This window comes from Gobius niger (assembly GCF_951799975.1).
Source record: "Gobius niger genome assembly, chromosome: 6".
NCBI lineage: Eukaryota > Metazoa > Chordata > Actinopteri > Gobiiformes > Gobiidae > Gobius > Gobius niger.
Genome location: NC_136857.1, coordinates 24,328,688 through 24,351,499, shown reverse-complemented (window position 1 = coordinate 24,351,499; position 22,812 = coordinate 24,328,688). Strand labels below are relative to the sequence as shown.

General features: G+C 40.7%; 1 protein-coding gene across 1 annotated transcript in view; it reads right to left on the bottom strand.

The window, feature by feature from the left end:
* lama5 (laminin, alpha 5) overlaps positions 1-22,812 on the bottom strand; it is a 100,004-nt gene that overhangs the window by 69,692 nt on the left and 7,500 nt on the right. The window contains exon 2 of the mRNA XM_079559001.1: positions 19,190-19,342. Within this exon, the coding sequence (XP_079415127.1) occupies positions 19,190-19,342 (153 nt within the window). The remainder of the gene's footprint in view (positions 1-19,189; positions 19,343-22,812) is intronic.

The following is a 22,812-nucleotide window of genomic DNA, read 5'->3' as shown; positions in this document are numbered from 1 at the left end:
TATCGAAGAGCGCGTCATCATCTTGCCGTCCCTCCTCGTTCTGTGATTGGTTCCCAAATCCACGTGAAAATTTCGGCCCTGGTCCCCATGCTGCTGTGCAGTTCGAAATGATTCGAGCGCACACAGCAGCATGGCGTTAGCCAGGTTAATATGCGATATGCTATAATTCCATATTTAATTAAAAAATATATCACCCAGGCATCGTCCTTAGAAAAACCCATATCGGTTGACCTCGAGTACTTTCTGTGAGTTTACTCTTTTAGAAATATATACAATACATTCAAATCCAGCCTTATGATATCTCCTTCAAATTTGAGCACGAGAAGCCAAAACAAATAGCACTGACATGACCTTCACAACACCATCACATCCCCATCATTAGTCCCACTCTCCCAAACACCGTCTGGAGCATTGTCATTACCTTGCAATCCCCAAATCAGAGCTTTCCAGGTGCCCTCCCCCACCCCCACCTCCCCTCCACTCACACCTATACATCCACGGGCCGGTCCCCACACGCTGGAAGCACGATCCCAGCTCGCAAACCCTCCAGATATGTACAGATTACAGACACGACAGGCTTAACGCTCCAGCGCAGGAGCTAATGGGCATACCGACATATATAACAGGGCGGTGCGAGTCGGGGCAGGACAGGAGAGACGTGGTGATGTGATGCATTCCTCGCAGACGAAATATGGAATCTTTTCACTTCCCTCTCTGGAAACAATGCAAATAGAAGTTTTAAAGTCTGTCCCGTAAATCAGTTGGAAACAGCGTAACGAGACTTTAACGGCCTCGTGAGTGTCCTCTAGTGTGGTCTTCTGCATAAACGGGGTCCTTCAGTCATTCGAAACAGTAAAGGTGTTTCAATGCCAGTAGCAAGTTAGTATTGTGTTTGCGTCAGACACAAGTGGAAATGCAAAAGCAACAAGAGGGAGATCCAGGCTACAGATCTCGAACCGCACACACGTATTGAACCATCGCACAAGCTTTGCAGAAGTTGACACGTCTCAGTTTGAATACTGTAGAATAATGTAGCTCTTCACCACACTGATAACAGGGCAAGAGTTCATCGAGAGTATCTAATACTGTAGGCTTTAGCTTGAGGAAGTTCGAACTCCGGACCAAGTCTAGCTCCAAATCAGGAGGTGGGTCCCGAGGCGCTGCTGATATTGTCCTACAGCGGCGTTCATTTCGTCAACAAAAGTTTATTTTCTTTTTTAAATTAGACTACACCTAACTTAAAAGTTGTTTATGAGGAAAACTATGACTATATTTTTCATTGCCTAAAAAATGGCTAAAAGTGTAAAGATGAGACTGAAATCATCCATATTCCAATGACAGTCTGAAAGAGCCTCAAATCATTCAAATTCACTGACAAAGGAACAGCTAAAATAACAAGCCTGAATATGATTATCGCGATACTCAAGGACTGATGCGATATTGCGATACAGTGTGTAATATTTGTAAACCAAATGCCATTTAACATTTATTAAAGTGTTAAGATTGAAAAGTGCATTAACACAAAATGTACAAAGGTGTGCACGATGCCTCCAAACACAAGTATTGAAAGCATTGCGATACTGAATAAAGTATCGATACTTGGTGGTGCAGCAAAAAGTGTATCGCGATCTGATCCGATACTTTGCCCCAGTCCTACTTTACATTCACAGTGACAAAAAGTAGTGTCACTGCAATGAATTACAAGTTTGATCTATTAAGATGAAATCCTCTGTATTTGGATTAAAAAAAAGATGGCAGACTCTTGAATAGACGGATTTGCTTTTTGTCTAGTACCATAAACATACAGTTGCAAGATTAACTGTGATCTATTTGAAACAGCAGCTTGAACTGTCGCAATTGTAGTCTCTCCATTTCAGTTTCTTTTGCTGTTCTAAGTTAAGCCATGTGGCATCCGGTTAACCCCGGTTTGTCAGACAAGGGTCCCACATGCAGCATATCGAAATAAGTGCCCAGAAGCAGCTCCCTTTTCCGCCTGGATGTATATCTTTCCTTCCTCATTTGGACGTCCTGTACTCCTTAAAAACTCTTATCTGCTCCTCTGTCCTTCAGTAATTAAGGCATTTGGCCCAGCTGTCCATTAAACTACAGCCAAGAAAAGAAAAACTCAAGGTCTTTCAGACGAGGCCTCCCGTCTACCGTCTGTCCTCCCTTCGCCCCGGGCCAACTTTTCATTTCAGACTTATTTGGTGGAAGATTCATGCCGCTCTTTCCCAGGTGCACTTTTGCATTTCAAGGTTGTTCCTGTCAGAATCGGGGAGTTGCTTTATACTTTGACCCTTTTGCAGTATCATGTCGACGGGTTTTCAAACTTACAGCGTGTCGACGCTCACGTATCTGTCAGAATTGTAAAATTAAATATGCAATGTGGATCATGAAGGTTTGGGTTTAGCACGGAGGAGATGACAGGTCTCATGTTGATATGAAGCATGACGACGGCTCAAAAATGCAGAGGTTTTACGCCCCGGTAGAAAAGAGAAATGTGTGGTTGCAACATTTCAGTCTGAAACTGCATGATGAAAGGTATGATGGGTATAAATTGTTCAGCTTTAAAGACATTTTTGCACTGTTTTATACAAGAGGTGGGCCATATATAATCTATATGTCTTAAAGTGAGAGTCTGTAAGTTTGCAAAGTGAGGAGAGATGGAGTGAAATTTGAAAGCAAACCAGCAAATTTTCTCCCCCCCTTTAACCAGAAAGCACTTCTTAGTTTGCAAAATGAGGAGAGCAGGAACAGAATTTTCAATAAACGATAAACCTCCCTCCTGATTGGACCTGACAGGCTGGTTCACAAGAAAAGTTGTCTCCTTGGTCAACGCGGGAGGGTACTAGACTCTGATTGGTGTCTGAGATCCAGGAAGGAGGGACTTCACAAAAAATAATGTAAATATATTATTACTTACTTCACATCAAAATGCAAGACTCACTTTTATGGGATAATCTTGGTTCAATAACGGTTACTTAAAGATCAAACATTCACGATGGTTTGCTCGATCATCTTTAACAAGAAAAAAGAAACAAGAAATACATTTTTGTCCATTGTGACATTTGCAGGAGAATTGGGTGCTATGTTTATCCACTGCTCCTGAAACTTTGCCCCAAGAGAATCAAAGCATGAATCAGAAGCAGAGAAAGAAAACACACAGCTCACGATCATTAAAGTGCAACCCAAACTATTACAGAAATTAGTGTGTAACAGTAGATCGACCACAAAGGAAGCCGTTTTGCCAGAGCTTATCCCAGAAACTATGCACTTGTTTCTAATTTCTCCACATATTCCATTGAATCTGCCTAGATGTGGATCATGTGCAGTAGTGAATGGAGGTTCCATGAAGCGTAAGGAGGTTGATGTTGATGGCTGAAGACACAAGCAGGGTAATTCGTTCAAGAATTTACAAATCCTTCAAATTTCTCTAGCGCTTCACACTCTGGCTTGTTCAACACTTTCAATAACATACATCATTCAGAAGTATCTTTTGGAAAAGGACCATTGCTCATTTTTAGGTGAAATTGTACCCTGACTGATCCAGACTTGAAGAAGCCACATAGTTTGTGGCAAAACATCAGGTTTTGAAACAAGTAAACCGAGTTGTTTGTCACTGTCTGCACTCAATAATTATCCTGCCTGGATGTTTTCAAAATTCCCTCCGCCCAATCTAGAGATGCCGACTTCTCAGCGATTGCGTTGTGCTGTGGCACAGGTAGAAGTGTTGTGTAAATGGGTGGTCTTGTTTCCAGTTCCCGAGGCCATGCTGTAATGTCAGACAGGACTCGATCTGTTCAGGAGCAGGACTGTGGGGCTCCTGTCTCCTCTGCACCTCCCTCTAACAATACTACATCATCTTTACATACTTCACCAGCACGCCGGCTGAAGGCGCTTGGATAACTTAAAACCTCTAACTTTAGAACCTTTTGCAAATTATTATGAAACTTTTAGGTTTGTATTTAACATTTTGTAAACAGATAAATTACAAATGTTTATAGAGAGCAAAATACTTTTAAAAAACGACGCGTCATAACGTTATATCTTAAACATACCTGTGGTGTTCCATTAAGTAATCCATGGCATGCTTACCGGTGGCTAAAAGTTTCTTTCACTGTTTCTTTTGTTGTAGCAGCAGGGACAGTTCCGCACCCCCTGCTGGTGTTTTGTATAAATACATTTTAACATCATCCATCCTTGAAGAATTTTAAGTTATATTGTATACATATATTATACACAACACCTGTCAAAAGTTTGGAAACACTTTTTACTATTTACATTGTGTGATTCTCACTGATGACACTCAATGATGAATGAACACATTATACACATATCAAAGAAGTATGATATAACTCAATACTCAAAAGGTGTTTTATATTTTAAATTCTTCAAAATTGCCAGCCTTTATTCTTACCATTTTCTCAAAGAGCTTCTTAAGATCGTCATCAGAAAAAACTGTCTGTGAAGTGAAAATCATTTCTGGTGACGACATCGTGAAGCACATTGAGAAAATGTCAACATTTTGCAAAGCCGTAATCAAAGCCAAACGCGGCTATTTTGAAGAATCTATTTCATTTTTATTTTTGTTTCAAACATAATTCCATATGTGTTCATTTATACATTAATGCCTTCAGAGAATCTACAATGAAAATAATCTTGAAATAAAACAAACAAACATGAAAAAAGCCTTTCCAAACTTTTGACAGGTACTGTAAATATGTCTAAAATAGTAAACCTCATTGCACAACTTGCACCGCTGTTTGACTCAAAACAATTGTCACTTTAAAAAAAAAGGCAAGGAAAACAAATATCTATGTTGCAACAAAGGTAATAAATAACGTTCAAAATCAGGACGAAGCTAGAATTCGATCTCTCTCCATCTTCTATGTTGTTAAAGTCAATATTTGTGTGGAGTGCAGTTGTCGACAGATCGCTATATGCCTCGCAGGCCTAGTCTTTCTGAGCACATGGTTCAATGTCACTGTAGTTACTGGAGAAGCAGAACTGTTGTCTATGGGACAACCAGGTGTAGTGTGGCACATTGCATCTATGCAACTAAACAACTTATTGGTATGTGCGCCTGGACGTGAATGCTCAGAGAAGTCGACATTGACATACAGTTGTAGATTTTTACTCCATCCCGACTTCAATGGTTGCTCTCCATTCCACCTGGTCATAAACTGTGCATAATCTGCCAACAGCAAACAAGAGATGTGAAATAGATGAGTTAATCCTTCGTCAGAGTTCGACCCCGTGACACGGGCTCTTTCGCTCTTTTATGAGCTAACGATGAGAAAACACACCGATGTTTGCAGACCACCTCCCAAAGACATGCAACTGTTTGTTCAGACATGGGGGCACATTCCTGCTGCTGCGCCAACCCACCAACCCACAAGTCTATAACGTGTTCCTCATAGAATTTACACCAGAAGTAATTTAGCTAAGCAAGGGAATCAACACATTATAAAAAAAATGGGACAAATCAAGTAAGGTCTTCAGAAAATCGGAATTTCCAGTTTAAAACATGCCAAGTGTAATGTAAGGCAATTACAGTGTTCCTGGACACTTTGCATTATGATTTAAGACTTTAAGACAATATTTAAGAGATTTTATGAACAATTAAATAAAAAATAAAAAAACAATTAACCTACAAAACATAAAGTAACAAATGGGTATGAAATAAATAAGCATTAGGGAGTGATGGAGAGTAGCATTTTCTTTTACATATTGCCTAAATATTAGCTATAAGGGAAATGTACATTTTATGCAGAATCTGTGCATCTGTATTAGATATATTCAATCAATAACAAATATGAATTATTTAAAATAACGAGCTACGAGTTCACATTTCCTGCAGTGTTTGCATCAGGCAAACATCACTCTGAGTTGACAATTATCCAGTAAACTAAAGTTAAAGCAATTGTCGTCAGAATGGTGCTACTATGGTGCGCAAAGGAAACGCTAAACACTTCTTTGAGTCCTCATCCCACTTCACTCAGGTTTACCCCTCACAACCCTGTCCCAAATCATAGCACTCAGATTGTTCAAAATGGGGACACAGACACAGGAACCACGCACCATTCAAGGCTAATGTGAGCTAGATACTCCTAACCATGCACATAGCTGCCGTGAAGGATGGGTCAAATTTGGGGACAAAGGTAGTGTATATCTTACCCACATTTTCATCAAGGAGATCCACTCAGTATGAGAGTTCAATCTTAAAACCATGTTTAGAGCAAACATGTAGGGACAGGTTTAATAAAACTCTTTATGTGAGAGAGCACGCCAATCAGCTTTTGTTTATTATGCACACAGAGATATGCTATATTCAATAAACAAAGCAAGAAAAACACTTCTTCTATTAGAACTAATTATAGCTGTGGCCTCGGTTGCAGACTTAAGCTAGAACTTGGATTCTATTGTACCACGTTTCCTGTCTCTTTAGGTCAAACCGCCACATTAAACATTAATCTTTATTTTATGACCTCATGTTTCCTGTGGCGCTCCTCTGTTGCCGACCCATTCAGCTCATACAAGAAGCAGAAACTCAAACAGACTCATGCAGGTGAACTGGTTTAAACCAATATTGACTCCACATTTACAAGGACACTCTCCTCCTCCATCGCTACTTCATACAGCCGCGCCTTATCGCTCAGTCTAGATCCCTAAAGTCACGGAAATGTCTGATAGCCTCATTCCAACTGGGACGAGGACAAAAGGAAAGACTGAAAGTCAGATTAGCTTTTGAAGAAATCTCTGAGCTTTAATCAGAGCTGGGTCACGACTTTAGCTCTGTGGACTATGAAGAGTAATAAAAGGGACAAGCACTCGGAGGTAAAGCTGTGCTAATTACAGGGGAGTGAAGGTGCATGGGAAAAACAGAGGAGGAGGAGAGAGGAAGAGAGACGTACCAGCTGGAGTTGTTGGGAAAACAGACATATGGACTCAGACGTCAGGAGTGAAGTGGCGTTATCAAATACAGGAAGTGGTTATGGAGACCGATGCTCTCAACTTGTCAACAACACATAAATATCACTCTTCGCAGGCACGCAACGTAAAAAAAAACCTAAATAAAATAAAGAAATCACAAGTCGCTGGTTCTCAAACTGTGGTACGGACTACATCTTACTGGCATTTTGATCCTTCTTAGAGCCTAGAACATCTTAAGAAATGGTTTAGTCCGATTATAGTCAAATATTTTTTCAGTGGTGCAGCATTCGATCCTAACAGACAGTTAGCAAGTCGGCTAGTCTGCGTTTGTTAGCCTGCTCAATGTATTTTTCCTCTAGCCGTGAGCATCTAGACATCAATCCTAAAGTAATGAACCATGTTTTCAGCTGTTGTCAACCATCGACCACATGTAGAGGAGGTCCAAGCCGAGCTACAAATCATCAATGAATGTACTTGGAAGAAGAATTGGCGTATGAAAGTGTCCCCTGAGCTAAATGTTAAACCCATCGTCCACTGAACATCACCTTATAAATGATAACAATAGAAAAAACACAGAAATCATATAAATGCTGTGAAAGGGACAGGCTTCACCATTCATTTGTATGGGGATAGAATGTTCCATTCAAAGTAATAGAAGAACATATTTCAAGGAGCAGGCTCAGGCCTTGTCCACATGTAGCAGGGTATCTCACAAAACAAAGATATTTTCCTATGATTTGAACTTTCATCCACACCAAACCACAGATGTGTGTCCCTAAAAAGTAAGGTTTTAAAAGTGAAGATTTAGGAAGACTGTGGTTATGCGTTTGAGTGTGGACATAAATAACCAAAGTTTTAGGCCGAACGTCACTGTCTGCTCTGACATCACACGCTCGACCTGTGTTTACATCAGAAACAGCATGAATGCCAACAAAACTGTGTTGGCTTTAACAATTGTTCAGGCGCTTTTTGCTCAAGTACTGCTTCACGCCGAAGCACGCAGGCGAAGCAGTACTTTACAGTCGGCTATTTTGCGGCACAGCCGACATGTTCGCCGAAGACGGCAACAGCGGTTTTGGGTCAGACCAGGACGTACTTCTGCTGGAGAACTTTGAGATGAGGTCGTCCTCCCAGAGGAAACGGTGAGACGAATGTTACAGTCCTCGCTGCTGCCGTTGTTGGAGTTATTATGTGCAAGGACAGTCTAATGTCATGCGATTGGTCTGGTCAAGAAAGTTGCTTGCACGCTGCACTATTTATCAGACGGAAGATTATAAAAAACAGCAAATGCATTTTGTTTGTCAAGGTATATGTTGTCCCCCAATTGTTAGGCAGGTCTATAAAGCTATAACAGCTAAAGGCGTTCCTATGATTTCTGTGGGAACTGTCTTTCCTATTGCTTTTTAATGTGGATGGGAATGGATAGTAATGGATGAGAATTGCAAATGGGAATGGCGAGTTTACCGCTACCTACTGGGCTGGAGTGTGGACAGGAGATGACATTTTTGATAACTATTTTGAAAGTGGAGCGTGAGTTTGGTCTCATATCTTGTTTCTCGTCATGAGAACACTTCCAACCCGCCGATTTGAGGTCAACGATCAGGGGTCACTCTCAGGCTCGACCTCACTTTCTGTTGCTTTGAACTGTCTCATACTTTGCCGCTCGTCTGTGGCAACACTCATAAGATAAGATCAATTCAAGATAATTTCTCCCTTCAAAGACTTGTACACGTCATAACTGTACATGACATGTTTCATTCTAAGCAGGTTCATTTACCAAATCCTACATTGAGTTTTTGTGCTCAATATTTATTATGTTTTTAAATTTCCCCACGGCGAAGTTCTTCTTTCACTCTAAGGACTAAGTGGAGGCATCAAAGCCATAACACAAATATTTTCTCACTGTAAGCTTGTACTTGTACTTGATTGATAAAGGGATGAATGAAATTGATTTTAATTATGAGCCTGGAGAATTTATAAGTTGATGAAAACGACTACATTTAGTCATAGTCTTGTTTTGTCTGTAATAATTGACAAAATATGACAAAATAAAGTCAACAAATAAAACAAGGCAACAAAAAGTCAAGCCCAAAGGTAAAAACTCAAACCATCCCCTCACATCTAACCTGTCTGTGCATGTTTGTCCATTTCACGTCCTTTGTGCCTCCTATAGCCGCCTCGTTCCCATGCCTCGGACACTTGAACCCTTCTTTTATCTGCTTCCTGCGGTCACAGTAATGCGGGGTCGAGGCGGGCGAGGGAAGACAGAGATGAGACAGAGGCGAAAGGATGGAGACGGATGAAGGTAAAGGTCATGTCACGAAAAGTACTGTTACTTTAACTGCTGCATTTGAGGGCCTTGTATAACCCTAACCCAGCAGCTTGCACCAATGACACTGGCTCAAATACATAAGATACATTTCAATACAGGAACAATGGAAGTCTTCGAATAAAAATAGTTTACACGGACATTTCCACATTTAAAGTATGATTCACGTGGCTGAAGGCAACAATAGCTCAGATGCTTCTCGCCACAGAGACATTCCTCACCTAAGCCAAAGGTTGATGGTTCAGTCTGTGCTGCTGGCAATGCTTACTGTGGTTGTGTCCTCGGGCAAGACACGTCCTCACTTTGTCTTTATGAAGACGTCAGTTTGACCATGATTGTTGGTGGATGGAGGTTGTTAATTTAAAGATTTTTTTCTACATGCTAATCCCTTTGAGCTTTGATAAAGTAACAGAGAGTACTCTGTGACTGTAAGAACTGTCTTCATCTTGGCTTTGGACTAAAGAGACTTTCCTCAGAGCGTCCATCCTATTATGTAAAGCTTCACTACTTGTTGACCATGCTTTTAATGAACCTACTATACACTCTATTGCTGTATTGGCGACACTTGTTTCATTCACGCGGCTTTGTTTCCTCCGTGATGAGTTTGAATGGGCCTCTTATTGACAGGGCAGAGAGAGGCGAGGCGCACAGAGCTCCTCTCTGAATGCTAAGTGATGGGGAGGCAGCCTTTTCAATAGCAGTTTGTGTGAATGAGCAATCAATAAGACAATAGCACTCAAGTTAGTGAATAAGTGTGACCAAAAGAATGTGTGGATTTTGACGCATCAATTGGACCACAAGATTAACTAAAACGTATTGTTTTCATAACTATGCAACGTTTGTGTAACAATATGTGTACCCAATATCCTGGCAGAAAAATATCAGCCCATCTCTACAGTAAAATCTCTTCAGCCTCTCTCTCTTAGTTCAGACTTCTTCATTAAGGCGAGACACGGCATGTGAAACATCAATGCTTTACACAGAGTGGTCAACGTTGAGATTCTTAACAAGTTTTCTCCCTTAATATCTTAGTTTTAATGTTACAGTAAAAAAAAACAAAAGACTAAACTCACCCCCTTTGTGATGCTCATTTTAATACATTTTTTTTCTGCTAGCGAGCCGGATATTTACAGAAAATAACAGTGGTGGTCCCTCATCTGACATATTTGGTATATCCACATGTAGCAACTGAGATCACTTTGTAATCCAAATATGGTAACTTCCTTTCTGAGCAGCAGCAGTGGGCATAACGGTGGCTAAAGACGGGGAGATATATATACAGGCACATGCGTAGACTGCTTTCTTAACACGCTTGCAAAAACATCTCCACTTAAGCAGTTCCTGCAGACCCCCAAACTTTCCAGTCTTGTACTTTGTGTATTTTTGAAGGTTTTTTAAAGAGTAATTCCAAGCCTGATTTATTGAGATTTATTGATATTGAGATGTTGTGGTTCATAACAGCAAAAAACAAAAACTAGTTCAAAAAATCCCTTCTGAAAACATCCCTGTATCTGGACAAACTGAACCAAAGATTTAATGGTGCATTCCAGGCAACTGGTAACTGTTATTTTTCACACCTGAAAATTACGACTTACGACCTCAGAGCGTCTAGGTGAATACACTTGTATGTAAACAAACGGCTAATGATACAGTAGTTAATTCATACGATGCTAACGTTATATTAATGTTTTTCTCCACAAACATAATTAAAAACATGGCACATAACATTACATTGAAGGCCATGACCAAAAGTAATGTCCACATCACTCATGCAGTGGTTTTGTCACAGTTTTATCATTAGCTGCTCCTCTACTGGGGGTCGGCATTACCGTCTTCATCTCGCATCTGAACTTGGAGCAGTCTGGACATCTCCGAGTTTACAAGTTGTAATTACCACTTCAAGCGGCGGTTCCAAGGCATTTTTCTAAGTGGGAGGTCAGAAATTTTCTTGTTACCAGTTGCCTGGAACGAGCCACTAACCTGCATGACTCAATCCATTATATAGATTTAGTCGCTAAAATACAGTATAAGCAATTTTAGACTTTTATATGAAAACATAAAATTATAAAAAATGTGCTATACATTTTTTCCTCACATCGATATCACTTCAAAAGTTTTTTTTCTCCCTATTCACCTGCAGTGTCTTGCCTGAAAACACCTGACCCTATTTCCCAGTAAATTATAGTCTCTCCTACTCCAATGTATGTGCGCAAGTCAAAGCTCCTGCACCTCACTTTCTCATCACGTCAGCACTTTCTGTCAGGCCCTGTGAGGTGTCTGCTGTTGTGATATCGGGTGGTCAGAAATAATGAAAACACATTGATTAAAAACAGCAATCTCTGAAAATATGTGACCGCTGTCTGAATTTAATTTTTTAACATTTTAATCAGACGCAAATGCAGAAAAATGGCAGTGACACTGATGCTAATAATGTTGAAATTCAACTTATCTCTGATACAGTAAGCGTGGACTGAGGCTTTAAGACAATTAATATTTTGCTATACTTTCCCAACTTATTGCTGATAGTTTGAAACGTCATCCTATTAGCTAAAGTGTTGGATTCTAGACGCCATGTTTGGTGCTTTCCTTTTCCCCCCAGACACTATTGAATCCAGTCTTGCCTTGTTGTTTTCAGTACTTTTCTGCCAATTCCCTACCCCAGAATAGACAGATGAAGCTCATGTCTCAGCGCTATCACACAATGAGCTCATTCATTTGAACAAAAGCGGATTTTAAACTGTGATAGTAGTAGATAGAGAGTTTTTCCTCCAGTTTTTCCCCACAGGCCTGGGCTTTCACACTTTTGCAGCCGGGGCTAATCTCTATCTGACAGTTTGAGCAGAAACAGGCGCCCGGCAGCAAGACCTGGTTTCCCGTGTCATGCCAGAACAAATCCCATGTCGCTGCTTCTTTCTTTCCATGAACAAGTTTACGTGAAATTTGTGGGGCATTTGGAATTTCGAAAAAATGCCAAGTTTCATGATTTAAAAAAAAAGGTTTTCTTCAAACAACAATACTCCACACCTATTGTAATCTCATTTTCAGAACTATAGTGCTTATTTACTTCCAGAAAGTTCACCCTATTGCCCATGTTTTACGTTAATGAGGTAACTGTATAACCAGGGGAAAACCCACCCAGACACGGGGAGAACATGCAAACGTTGTGGGCAAACTCTTCCTTTGATGACTGTGGTCAGATTTCTCTCGAGGCTAAAGGCATTTTCCCGCTCACTTCACAATCTGAAAAGAGAGCGCGTTCACAGTGTGGGACGACATTTGACCCAGAGACAGGGGGACAGAGTGCGACAGGGGGGGGGGACAGGGACCTGTGGCTCTGTATGAGGTTACGTGAGTTTGCCAAGTCGCAAATGAATCAGGATTTTTCACAAAGTCTCACAAAACTTGGTGACATTCTGGTAAAATATATGATGAACATGAAGAATGGTTGTGAAATGGTCATTTTCTTGTTTGGGAAATGGAACATCTCACGATAAACAAACTCACCACATAACAGCAGAAATCTATTAAGACATTTATCCAAGTATCCCATTTCTATGAACAAAATGTGTGAATCTCTCATTGTTTTGGCCACTCCCTTTCTCCGCAAACTGTACGAAGACTAGTTCAGTAGGGCACTTAAAAACAAACTTTTGATGGATTGCAAAAAATATAATTGGATTAATATCAGATTCTTAGAGATTCTGATTTAGTTTACTGTCCATCCCTGACCAAATCAAACAAAAATGGTAAAGAAAGATCGATTCGAAAAGATAGAAAGTTGGATTTGCAGACATTATTGTTGTTATTGGGGAATTCGTCTTCGGCATATGATCCATCCTCCTTCCAATGCCTTGGGACGAACCATCTCCAGATCTTGAGTCAGGATCTTGGTCCGAAGTGCTCAGCTGGGGAGGATTGATGGGGGAAACAAGAGCGACCAGAATAAACACGCCCAGACGCGAAGAGAGCATACAAACTCCACGCAGCCCTCATTACCTGTGATCCAATCCATCACCTTGTTGCTGGACTCTAGAGTTCTAAGTCACCACTAAGGCATTGTCCCGCCATCAACCACTCAAATAAGCCAGTCAATGTCAGAATACCAACACTCAATGCACAAAAGGACAGTTCCTACATTTTGTACAACAACAGCCACCTGAGGGTAACGTTTCATTTTTCGCAATCCACAAACATGAAGATATCTATTAAGTCACAGTGTCTCGACTCTTTTTCCATCACTCCAATGACAAGTTTACTTAAGGAGGGGGGGGGGGGAGCATGGCAGACCTCACCTGAGCAGCGTTTGCTCTCTCACTTCCACTCCGCGGCACATTCCGGACCTAAGCCAATATTGTTCCGTAATAATAGGCCTTCAAAACAAACTTCCTGGCTTCATCTGTCATCTCCTGCTTTTTCCATAGCCCCGCGGAGTGTTCACTTTTTCCACCTGCTTTTGGCAAATACGCCCCTCTTGTATTGGGACCGTGGGCCTGTTGTGTACATACAGGCAAGCGTTAATGTAGATGGATGGCTCGAGCCGCATAAGTATAGCTATGTGTCATGCCGCAATAGTGAAAGGAGATATGTGGCTTTAGGGCCCTTGTCAGCTTTGTTAACTGCAAAGAATGAAAACAATAGAGTTCCATTTGTACACAATTGGGTAATGGAGAAAGTGAGTGCAAGACTTTTTATATTCAATCTCCAAAAACGAATTCTTAAAACTGCAACAGCAAAGTAATGAATTCAGGTCTGTGGTACCCACCCTTTGTTGTCTTGCGTACCCCTTGAGTCTTTCATTTCTACTCAAAGCACCCCTTATCCCATCGGTGCTGCCAGTCAATAGAAAGGGATCAACTAAACTCAGATTTATGAGTGTCTTTGTAGTGTGTTAGTTTCAAAATAAGGCTAAAAATGTTTAAATGCAAACTTTTTCACAAGAAAATATGACTAAAACTAACTTTTCTTTCAAAATCATTAGGGCTGGGACGATACACTTTCTTCACGACACAATTCGAAACACGGCACTCAGAGGCTGATCCAATCAATGTTACGACACAGTAATTATGAGTAATATGTTTCCCTTAACTGTGTAAAAAGAAAACAGTCATAAGTCCAAAGTTCATAAACTGAATGCTATTTGTCATTTAATGAAAAGTGCATCGACGCAAAACGTAACAAACTGCTGTTACTGGAAAACAAAAGAGTGCAGGACAAAAAACGTCTCCGAACACAAGTACTTGATAAAGTATCGATACTTGGTATTGCAGCCAAAAGTATTGCGATCCAATACTTTGTCCCAGCCCTAAAAATCATATTGAAATACAATTCAGTTTCATCTTTTTTCTTTAATCTGAAATAATTCCAAGGACCTCCTGCCAAATGCTCGCGTACCCCCTGGGGTCCCCGTACCCTGGCTGGGAAACAATGGATTAGGTGACCATCAGACGCTGGCTAAAGGATACAGATGCTTTGTAGAGAAGGCAATACAAGCGCTGAAATGATGACAACTGATAACCTATTTTAATAAATGAACCCAGCAACTGTATTATGTCAGTTTGGAAGGAGACTACATCAGTTACCAGTGCCTAAAACATAAGGGGCAAGGGCAGGAAACGATCTAATAAGTTAAAAGCAAGCGGTTTGGAGCAAAGAAGAAGTTTAGACCTAAGTTTAGCAGTTCATCTTCCCGTCTTCTCTCAAATGTTGTACTGGATGAGTTTGAAATGTGCACAGAACATGTAAATTCTTCTTATCCGTCCTATTTATAACTATTTGGAATGAAGAGGAAACATCTTCAGGATCTTCAGGGTTGTGTGAATAAATCGCCATGTGTCTTGTTCATGTGACCACCCGCCTTTCTGATGTGCGTAAGCCGGCGGCAGCCCCATTGTTCTGGGAGCGTGAAGCCCGTTTGGTGCCAGAGTCTGAGAACTGAAGACTTCCTCTCATTGATGTGGTGAATGTCAGAGCCACTGTACCAGCCTTCTCCTCCTCCTGCTGCTACTGCTGCTGAGGCGGCTGTGGTGGTGGTGAGTGTTCGGAAAACCCCAGGCATTATTGCAAACACCGAGGTTAAACGTGCTCCCTGGATATGGGTTCTGACAAGTTTATCTGCCAGTAGTCAAATGCACAGGTATAACAAAGCAAAGTAGTTGATATGTCTTTGCTTTTGGGGCTCAATAAATCTGCTGTCATAGAAATCAAGTCAAATGCTCTGCTCCAGGGTTAGGACTAGAGGTAGACCGATATATCGGCCGGACGATTTGGGGGGGGGGGGGATTTTTGGATTATTGGCCGATCTAGCACCGAAAAAAAAAGCCAATATCTCATGGACCGAAAGTGATAGAGAGAAAACAGGTCCTCCCACAACTCCCTAGGCCTCAGGGGAACGGAGAAACATCGCAATGAAAATTGGTTAGCTACAAGTTTGTTAAATACAAGTTTCACTAAACTAATCACTAAGTTTAAAATTTTTGGTCGTCACACAAAATGCCGCTCTCAACAGTATGCTAATGCTAACGGAAACTAGTCAAGGCTGGGACAGAAACGATGATTGAATCACCTAAAGAAATAAAATAATAAAATAGGTCATGTATTTATGTTTTTACAGGATTATAGACCAGACATTCGGGGGGAAAAAAAAAAATCTGGACTCCCCACATTTTTTACAGATAAGATATAATCCAATAAACACATCCTGTTTGTAAGTCAAAACAGGCAAAATACACATTGAGCGCATGAGGGGTCATAGCACATTTAACTTACAATCATTCTAACCCCCCACCATTAAAACCTATTTATTTTTTAATATGAGCCCTATGTGCAAATGCGTGAGCAGCAGGTAGTGGAGACTAAAAAAAAAAGGAATACAAACGTGACAAAATATGCTATGATCGAGTGCCAGCTTTAAATTGAAAAAAGGAAGAGTCACTAACAAAGTCAATAGCGTAGATAAGTCTGATTTAGAATGGAGCTCCATATTTGGCAGCGATAATATCTTTCGTAATCCCACACTGTTGTTGGGCCACACACAGTCTCACCTCAGATATTGACAAAACACAGTCCCAGTCTGCACAACGCAGGAATCTAAAGCAAACTGGGGACTTGGACAAGAAATTATTCAACTTTTACATAGACTGTTTGATAGTGTAAAGGATTTTGCATGGCGGATAACTGCTCCCACTGTTCTCATTATCTGATTCACTTTGTTATTCTGCGTCCGCATTTTGTCGTAAAGCCATAATTCTTGTCGATCTGTCACTCCTCAGGCATGAAGACAGGAGATGGTTTCAACAAGTTATTTCCAAAAATGTCCAAAAGTCTTGGAGGAAGAGTTAAGGCGGCTGCCAGAGAAGAGATTGCAGAATGCAGATAGAGTGAGTCTATACTGGGCAGAGCTATCAGGGAAGATAGAGACTTAGAAAGATGGGACGTTTGTGAGAACAAGAAGGGGAAAGTGGATGAAGTGTCTTCATTGAAGCAAAGGGAGACATGTGTTGCAAAATCGCCCAAAATTTGCAGACCGCAAGGTTTTAAAGAATGATTTTTGGTTGAATTGACGTGGACAACCAGTGACATTTTAGGGAGTCGCAATAGTAATAAATATGAAACAATAATCATGTACATCAGAATTAGCGTGGAGTAACAACCATTGATTTAGTAGTAGTAGATCCACATCAGGCCATTTTACAGCTATTATTGCTCATTGACTTTGGACTCTAGCCCAGGAGGTGACCGATAACTCCTAGCTCATAAAAAAAAACCTCCTCTGGATAAAGAACAGAGCCAGGGAGAAAAAAAAAGCGTGGGATGTCCCAAAAATAGAGAAATGATTGCAGAGCGAGTAAAGGCGGGTGGGGTGGGGGTGTAATTCAACAAGCCTGTGAGCGGGCCGCGACAGGTTAACTGGCATTCCTATCTCAGACTGGGCCGCTGTAGTCAGGTGGAGGTGCCCCAAAGCCCACCTACATTCTTCAGGACAAAAGTAGGGGAGCGACGCAGCCTTCATTCATTCCTGAATCATTGAGATCCATCCATTAAAGGGATATTTCAGGATTTTTGACATAGGGCCTCATTTCCTAGTTATCCAGAGTGTTGCTGATTTCTGGAGATATTTTTTTTGTAATTCATGCAGTTCTTAATTTGAAGAGCTACGTGGTGCTAGGCTTATGCAAGGCTAGCGCATTTCTCAAATATAAGAACTGCTTGAATAAAAAACAAAAAAATCTCCAGAAATCAGCAACACTCTGGAAAACTAGGAAATGAGGCCCTATGTCAAAAATCCTGAAACATCCCTTTAAATCTATCCATTAATGACACAGCGCTTTTTTATCGACTGCAAATTGTATGGCAACAGCTCATTGCATATATTTTGAAATATACTATGAAAATACATTATATATTACTGTGGATTATGATGAATATGATGTTCTAATCTTGATTTGAAAAGTTTTGTTGCTCTAAAGTAGTGTAAGAGGTAACAACGTTTTACAGTTGGTGTCCTGAGATCTTACACTTTGTTGGTTAGAAAATGCAATATTGCTCTGATGAAGCAAGATGAGGCAAGATATCCAGTAGTTTCACTTTCAGATTTTCAAGAGATCCCCCCCATAAGCTCCTCTTCCCACCCCCCTTCTCTTGCTCCCCTTCACTGTGCAAAAAAAGAAAAGGATTGTGTGTAGTGAAGCTATAGCGAGTGTTTTTACTTCGTGAAGAAAGAATTAAGCTTAGCAAGAGATCGCGAGATGAGGAAAGCAATTCCTGGATACGTAGGACCTCATGAGGAGTTTTTTTTTTGGAGCTGTCACTGTGGTGCAGAGAATGGCCTTGAGAGAAATTTAAAGACTACTCAAAGATGTGCGAGTGGGCTGAGAAACAACTGATCTGTTTTTGATGAGAGAACAACATCGAAACATGGTAAAGAAGTTATAAAAAGTCAGTTTTGCTCAATACCCCCCCCTTTGACATGATGATAGTCCCATTGAGTTTCAGAATGTATTCTATTCAAGGTAATCCTGGCCCTAGAGGGAACCCTTCTGTACATGTTTTTAGTGTGAGGGGAAACCCAAGCAGACGACCAAAAGAAACTTGTGTACCACCAGTGACGTCCCGGCTACAGTTTGAGAACCGCTCCTCACAAGCGCGTGCACTGGTTTTAAAGGACAAAAGTAGCTGGAGCAGGTGTATGTGGATGGTCGACGTCGATGCTTTAAAGGCGGTTCATTGACCGCTTCATTGGTGGCACAAGGTAAACAAGCTCATAAAGGCTTTACAGGCTCCCATTGACAAATCCAGCAGAGGAAAAGAAAGAAAAGAGAGGGAGAGAACAGAAACGTACGCTAATAGGACACAAGGGTCTGTACAAAAAGCCACTCGAGCAGAGGGCCGCCGCTAAACACAAGCATTCAAGAGCGGGACAAGGGCTGGCATCCAGATACAATGAGCGTTCAGCAGCAGAGGAGTGTGCATTGAGGCTGTACAGTCCGTCTACCAAGAGAGAAAGACAACGTTTGATAAAAAAAAAAAGCCTTAAAAGTACTAGAGAAAAAAGATACTTCAGTCTTATGTAGCATTTATTGTGTTTCAGTCACATAACCAATTCCATTTGTCATTTTGTGGATTGTAGACACTCGAACCCCATGGATAGTTGCGTGACAGCAGTTTCCTGGGGCATTCTGGCAAAAGTGAGGCTGCCAATCCTGCACAAACAGGCTCTCCGATATGAATCGCACGGTCATGCCAACATAGTATCTATTACAGCTAGAGTGTTTTACTGTAGGAAACAAAAACAGTGCAGAGCCAAACAATCTTTGCTTTTTGTTAAAATTCCTAAACAAAATTCCTAAACGCTTTGGAGCCAAAGTCCACCAGTGCGTAGTTTCCCTCTACTGTCTAATGCACACATTTAGGGTGTACACAGATTGGTACCTGTCCGAGGTTCAGGGTGACGTTGACTTCGTTGAACTCGGTGTTCCGGGACAGGGGAGGGCTCTGCCACCATCTCTCCGTCCCGTCGATGGCGTTGGTGATGGGGTGGGCGCGGTCGCTGTCCCTTGGGCTGCAGACGTCACAGTATTGGCCCTAGACGAGAAAGATAGAGAAGTGTTCAAACTTTTCTCGATTGATGAGGTGCTGTTCTTGACACATAGCATGCATTTCCCAGAAGTAGATGCGCTTACAGATACAACACTGCGCACAGTAACAAAACAAGCCACAGTCGATGCTTTTCAATGGAACTTCAAGTATTCACTCTGTGCATCGTGTGTGTTGTGAATGTGGCCAGTGCACTGACAAAGAGAGAGTAGAGCTTGGGGGACTGAAAAAAGGTCCAATCATTTGGAGACTCAATGGGGTATGTAGCATTTTATTAAAAGAGAACAAATGTAATTCTTATGAACATAATATTATGCATTGTGGGTTTGGTCAATACTTTTGCTTTTACAACTAGCATGAGTGGGAAAAAACATGCTCTACTTCATGTTGTAGAAGTTGTAGAAGTACTTCCCGTTATTTAAAGGTACGGTATTTAAAGACCTCTATTAAAATGTATGAGTCCTGGACAACAGCCCACATAAAAATACTGGGGAGCAAGACATTTTGCAAAAATATAATAAAAATTAATATGACTTTCCAACACACCCCAAACACACCACATTTTTGGAAAAAATACTCGTGTGCCATAGCTTGTTTGTTAAGCTCTGCGTAAAGTGGACGATTTTATTATTTGATTGAATAGAATTGGTCTGGTGATGGTTTGTGCACTGGATTTTGGTCTTTCTTGGGTTTCCATTGTTTAAGATGAGTTGAAAACAACTATTCCATGAAAAAACATGGTTAAAAGCTCAGAAAGTGTGTATGAAAGACAAAGTTTCCCAGAAGTGATAAAAGGCCTCAACCACATGTTTTTTTATGGTAGCCCCCCCCCCAAAAAAATGAATAAATCGTCTATATATACATTGTGTCCACCTGCAGCAACATGTGCCCTTAATAATGGATAGGATTGGGACATTGCGCATGCCTGCGAACCATGTTTATACAAGTCAGTAAGACGAATAGGAAATTTCAAATCCAAAGATCATATAATCTCATGACTGTAGATAATAAAGTGTCTGCAGTGATTCAGGTTTAAAGGTATGTTGTAACACTGTAAGAGGTTTAGAATAAGCAGACGGGCGCATTGGCAAAGACAGCAACATTTTAGAGTCTGCACATAGCAGGTAATTAAGTATGAAATAACAGGGGAAACGGGACACATACCGAAGTGTGAGGACAACATGCGAACTTTACAAAAGCCTCACATGATCTAGGAATCAAAGTGGACCTAAAGGAGGCTAGCTGCATAACAAAGCCATAACGTCCGTCTTTAATGCATTTGCTGCTTCTACTATTATAACAATAAATCAAAACAAAGAATGTTATTTATCTCTGCTTTTTGAAGTATTCATGGACACATTAATACACGTCAAAAGACCCTGCAAGTGTACATATCCGCACAGTGAGCTGCCATAACTAAGATTTCCTCCACTACAGTTCGTCCCTGAGGCTATGAGGCTCGAGTTTCTCATTTTTAGACAGAAATCTGACCCCGTGCAGGTCACTGACACACTATCGAGTACTGTCACCATTTAAAGAGACAATCGCTTCTGTGCGATATTCTTACATCTTGAGTTTGAGATGCAATTTTTGAATTGACTTTGTTTCTTTGTTTCTACTTCCACAGAGTAATGCAAGACAACCACAAGGAATGTCCCCATCCTGAATCAGAATCGGGTGCCAATAAATACTGAAGCAACGAAACATTGGCACAGGGCACCTATTAGTTTTTATTGTAACATAAAAATTGTTATTGCCATTTTTTTTAATGCCGATAACATATAATTAGCAGCTCACAAACACTACAATTAGCATTTTAAACCAAAAATAATTAATTGTGTATGAAACCTGCTAGTTCGGTAGTTTACACCTCTGCAAACATGATCTGAAACACATGTCATTTTTGTATTAGTTTAGCAGTTCACGTTCAAGTTTTCTCAAGTGTGAACGCTCCTCAAGTGATTTACAACCCTAATCTCTGACAACTATCGATGTACTCCATGATCCAGCTAAAAAAAATGATTAAATCAATACTGCCTGTGGATCTGAGGTAACAAGACTCTACCCCAAAACAGCAGGGACAAAACTGGCCAAAGACACAATTGCCCCATTAGCTGGGCGTCATATTTCAAAGCGCTGACTGTTTATCTGGACTAAATCTTTCCTAATTTATCTCTCTTTCCACCATTTGTCCCCGTGGCTTAGTATAATCCACGTGTCGATCTGAAACGTGTTGGAAGTGTCGACGTAAACCAAACAGGTCCAGGCGCGAGCAAAAGCCGGGGTGAGGAGAATGATGTTATCACAGAGGGGCCGTGGGGTCAGAGGTGAACGCTAACTGCCCCCGAACCACACACGCATTTAAAGGAGGGAGATAATAGACTGTCGGGAGCGGGGTAGGGGAAGGTTTGTGAGAAATAATCTTCATACAGTAGCAGTTTGACCTCGCTGCTATAAAAGATCAAACTTATATCAGTAACTTAGGTATTGTTTTTTTTGGAATATCATTAAATCTTACTGCGTGAGCGTCCATTTCACAGATGACAGTTCCCCGAAGGAATTGGAGTAAACCCAATTCTGTCTTTTCTTTGCCTGCACTTTAAAGGAAACGACCGTGACTCTTTAGAATCCATGTCCTCGGGCTAAAGCGTTAAAGTGTTCTTCTGACCTGTTCTTCATGTAACTCAACCTCTTTCTGTCTCACCTGCTTTCCACGAACAGCCCGTCATAGCTGTGGTGTAAATGTCTGTAATATCTGGTCCGTGTATGGCAACTCGAAATGGATGACTGGCAGTAATTTAGGTAATGTGAGTGAATCATTCGTAATAGTGGATTACAAAATCTACTCGTCGGCACTTCAGCAGCTTAACCTCTTAACCCCCACTTCACCAGAGCGCATTTTCTCCTGTTCAGCTTTACCCAAATCTAAAAGCTTCTTGTTGACTGGAGCTTACAGGCCAAGATAACGGCTCATTTGAAAGCTAAGACCTACAAAACTGATCTAAACTGATCTTTTTTTGATCCTCTGTCATTTTTTTGTCACTCTATTGTCACTTTATTCTTGCTTTTATGCCAAATTTTTGTCTCTTTTTCATCACTTTTTCGTCACTTTTTTGTCACGTTTTTGTTGTTTTATTGTCACCTTTTTGTCATTCATTTGTCACTTTATTCTTGTTTTTATGCCAAATTTTTGTCTCTTTTTCGTCACTTTTTCGTCACTTTTTCGTCACTTTTTTGTCACATTTTATTGTCACCTTTTTGTCATTCATTTGTCACTTTATTCTTGTTTTTATCCCAAATTTTTGTCTCTTTTTCATCACTTTTTCGTCACTTTTTTGTCACGTTTTTGTCACGTTTTTGTTGTTTTATTGTCACCTTTTTGTCATTCTTTTGTCACTTTATTCTTGTTTTTATGCCAAATTTTGTCACTCTTTTGTTGCGTTTTCGTCACACTCTTT